Consider the following 3,991-nt stretch of genomic DNA (forward strand, 5'->3'; position numbering starts at 1 on the left):
GCCTCCCAGAGTGCTAGGATTATAGGCGTGAGCCACCGCAGCCGGCCTAAAATTAACATTTTTATTTTGCAATAAAAGCTACAGAGAAATGCATAACATCTACATTTACGATTAAATAAATTGTTGTGAAGTATTTACTCTATAACCATTCCCCCCAGCACACATATTGCTGGCACCCAGAAGCTCCCTCCTTATATATTTTTGCAATCGTAACTACATCTAATTTTTAAAATCCATTTTTTCTAACTGTACATATATAATCTTCTCATAGGAAATTTGGAAGATAAAAAAAAAAAGAAAAGAAAAGAAAAAATAACTTTATAGTCCTGCCATGTAGGCATAACCATAGTTAACGCTTTGGTACATTTTCTTCAGTTTCTTTTTTTCCCCTGTTAGTTTGAGAGCTGATTACATTGAATGGTAGCAACGATTGATTTATGGGGTGGTTCTTGGATCTTGGGGTGAGTGGGTTGATTGGCCTGTGGACTGGTTATATTTAGGAAAGAGGATTCAGGTTGATGCCTCTTTATAGTTGGGAAGAGATAGGTTAAAGGTGGGAATAAGTGACTTCTTTGATGGGATTAGGGCAGAGAGCTTGAATATAGTTATGGTTTTAGGGTGTGTAGAAGGCTATGTTGCCTTTTAGTCTTAGGCTTGTGGGTAACAGAGGTAGTGTGTCACTCTTAGTACTTCAGGAATAGTGCCCCACAATATTCAGATAAAGTTTGAGCAGCAATTGTGTTCTTTATTTTGGTTGATGCTAAGGCTAATTATTCTATTTGGAATATTCTTGACACAGCAAACTCACTATCTCTCTTTCTCATTCTGTATTCATCTGTTAATTCTTCTATCCATTTATTCATCTATCCATCTATCTAATTTTTAAATTTTTAGTAGAAAATATATATACAGGACACAAAATGAAAAAGGTACAAAGGCATGTGTGGCAAAAAGTTACTATTAATATTGGATTAATATCTGGATTAATTGATGAATATCTGATTAATAGTCAAATATAACATTCTGTTAATCAGTATTACAATAGTAGGTCAGATGTTGCCATGCATTGAACTTTAAATATAGAAAACTACATGATATTGATTTAATATTTATATCTCTGCTTTTAATTAATTTAGTCAATGCACTGGGCTGTCAAAAGTAAAAAAGACCTGATGCTGGAAGAAACTGAGCAGACCCATACTAACAAGATTGAAAATAAGGAATGGAACGAGCAAAGAGAAATAAAGAAAGAGGAACTGACTTCAACCACAGAGAAAATGGAGCAAAAAGAAGAGCCCCTGGAGAAGTCGGTCTCCCCACAAAATCCAGATTCTTCAAGTAAGTCACGTCATACAACTTTGCAGAATGGAAAGTTCTGAAATTAAAGAGCTTGGTTTATATTGCATTTATTCTGAACCTTTTCCAATCTGCACAGTAGTGCCAAATTTAAGGACTGGTTTATCATCTTAAAAGATACTTATTAATACTTAGCATTGACACAGAAACTAGAAGATGCATATATTCCTTGCAAGGGAAACCTCGAGACATTTCTCAGAGTGTCTTTTGCTTTACTGAAATAATACTAGCTAACATGTATTGAATGTTTGCTATGCACAGAAACACTCTTTACATGTATTACTTTACATTTATTGTCTCATTTAATATTAATTTTACATATATTAATTCATTTAATCCTCACTATGAGCTTGTGAGGTTGGTATCAATATTATTCTCATTTTATAGATGAGAAAACTGAAGCCCAGGGAGGCTGAATAATTTGCTCAAGGGTATACAGCTTGAATATGGCAGGGAACGGGCCTGAACCAAGACAGTTTGGCTTCAGAGTTTGTGTTCTGAGCCATTGCGCTATCCTGAGATGATATCTTATCTGTAAGTAGCTCTGTAGACATTCTGAATCATTTATAGATCCATCGAAATAGGGTAATATAGAAGTTCAACCACTGGCTCCCAAGCTACACTACCTGAGTTCACGTCCTGGCTGGGGTACGTATTATCTTTATTACTTGGAAAAAGTTACTTGACTTCTCTAGACTTCAGCTTCCTCATCTATAAAATAGGGATTGTATTAGTACCTTCTCAGCAGGGCACTGCGGTGCGTACCTACAGTCCCAGCTACTTGAGGGGCTGAGGTGGGTGGATTGCTTTAGGCTCGGAGCTATCGTATGCTATGATCATGCCTGTGAATAGCCACTGAACTCCAGCCTGGGCAACACAGAGAGACTCTGTCTCTGAAAAAAATAAAAAAATAAAAAATAACACCTTCTCATAGAGTCACCATGAAGATTGTGGGGAGATCTATACAAAATTCTTAGTGCAGTGATTCCCCTATGGCAGGCCCTGGGTAAATGATAGCTGTTAACGTTTCCTTGTCTCTCTGCCCATCTATCTAGCCATCCAGCTGTGTTAATTTAGTTCAGGTGTGTTATATACACTCACTGTAACTGTCCTCCAAATTCTTATTTGTTGATACTCAGGGTTGTGACATAGCGCCCCGTTAGGATTTATTTAGCCTTTAAGCAGAAGGTTCCATTGAACACTTGTATAAAAAAAGAAGATAATTAGATAGCTTGTGGTGGATTATAGTCTTTCTGGAAATAGTCACTTTAAATCTCTGGGAAGAAGTTTACATGCTCTTTTCTTGCTGGAAAGGAAGATTCTTAGAGTTTGATTAAGGTGTCTCTGCTGGTTACCCACGAGATCTCTGTGGAGTCTGCACTTAGATTGCATCAGCCTGGTAATCGGACATGGTTATAATATAACAAACTGATCAAAGCAGAAGCCAAATTTTAGAAAAACAATGTTTGAAGCAACCACACGAGTATAAACAACACCCCCACCCCCACGCAAACATGGGCAAACACGCAAATGTTTCTCCTTTCAGCCCTGGAATGTTCAGTTCTGTGCTCCCTGAACCCTTGGGGGTTCCCTTAGTCTTTCTGTTTCAGTCAGGTTCAGACCAAGTCCGAGTTTACCTGAACTGGGGGTGGGTGAAGGACACTTCAGAGACTCGAGCATGATGCCGAGGCCCCACTTGAACTCCTTTTATAGGATTCTATGAAATTTTCTTTCTTTCTTTTTACAAAATAGTTATTTAGATTTTGAAAAACAACCCACAAGTAATATGGGTTTGTTGTTAAAATATTCAAAGAATCATATATAGACAATAATTCAGTGTCTACCTCAGTCTCCCGTCCTTCTCTGCTTCTCCTTCCTGACGTAACCAATGCAAATGCTCAGGTGTGTTTCCTTCCACACTGTTCTCTATGCTAATGCAAGTGTATAAATGTGTAGGTAAACTTATGAGCGCTTTAAAAACAAAGAATGTTGGTGGGTGAGGTGGTTCATGCCTGTAATCCTAGCACTTTGGGTGGCCTACGCAGGAAGATTGCTTGAGGCCAAGAGTTTGAGACCAGCCTGAGCAAGACCAAGACCCTATGTCTACTAAAAATAGAAAAATTAGCTGGGCGCGGTGGCGCATGCCTGTAGTCCCAGCTACTCAGGAGGCTGAGGCAGGAGGATCAAGGAACCGAGGACTTTGAGGTTGCTGTGAGTGAGTTATGATGAGGCCACTGCATTCCAGCCTGGGCAACAGAGCGAGACACTGTCCCCCACCCCCACCCCCCAAAAAAAGAAAACAGGGGGATTATACTGTGCACATGCCTCTGTTACCCAGTGGTTAAGAGTGCAGACCTGAGCCAGATCCCAGCTTTCATTTGGTGAGTTGTGTCACCTTGGGCAAGCTGGTTAACCTCTCTGTGTCTGAGTTTTCTTTTCTTTTTAATTTATTTATTTAGACAGGGTTTACTTAAACAGATCCTCCTGCCTTGGCCTCCCAAAGTGCTGGGATTATAGGTGTGAGCAATTGTGCCTGGTCAATCTTTACTATTTTTAAGTGTGCAGTTCAGTGGCAATAAATGGTCAAAATATTAGTATCTACCTTGTAACATTTTTTTTGAGGAGTAAATAACTT

The 3,991-nt window shown here is 38.9% G+C and overlaps 1 protein-coding gene across 1 annotated transcript in view; it reads left to right on the top strand.

Annotated features, from left to right (window-relative positions):
- DNAJC12 (DnaJ (Hsp40) homolog, subfamily C, member 12) overlaps window positions 1-3,991 on the top strand; it is a 50,047-nt gene that overhangs the window by 42,876 nt on the left and 3,180 nt on the right. The window contains exon 4 of the mRNA XM_012659019.1: window positions 1,137-1,338. Within this exon, the coding sequence (XP_012514473.1) occupies window positions 1,137-1,338 (202 nt within the window). The remainder of the gene's footprint in view (window positions 1-1,136; window positions 1,339-3,991) is intronic.

This window comes from Propithecus coquereli, unplaced genomic scaffold, assembly GCF_000956105.1.
Source record: "Propithecus coquereli isolate 6110/MARCELLA unplaced genomic scaffold, Pcoq_1.0 Scaffold117, whole genome shotgun sequence".
Lineage (NCBI taxonomy): Eukaryota > Metazoa > Chordata > Mammalia > Primates > Indriidae > Propithecus > Propithecus coquereli.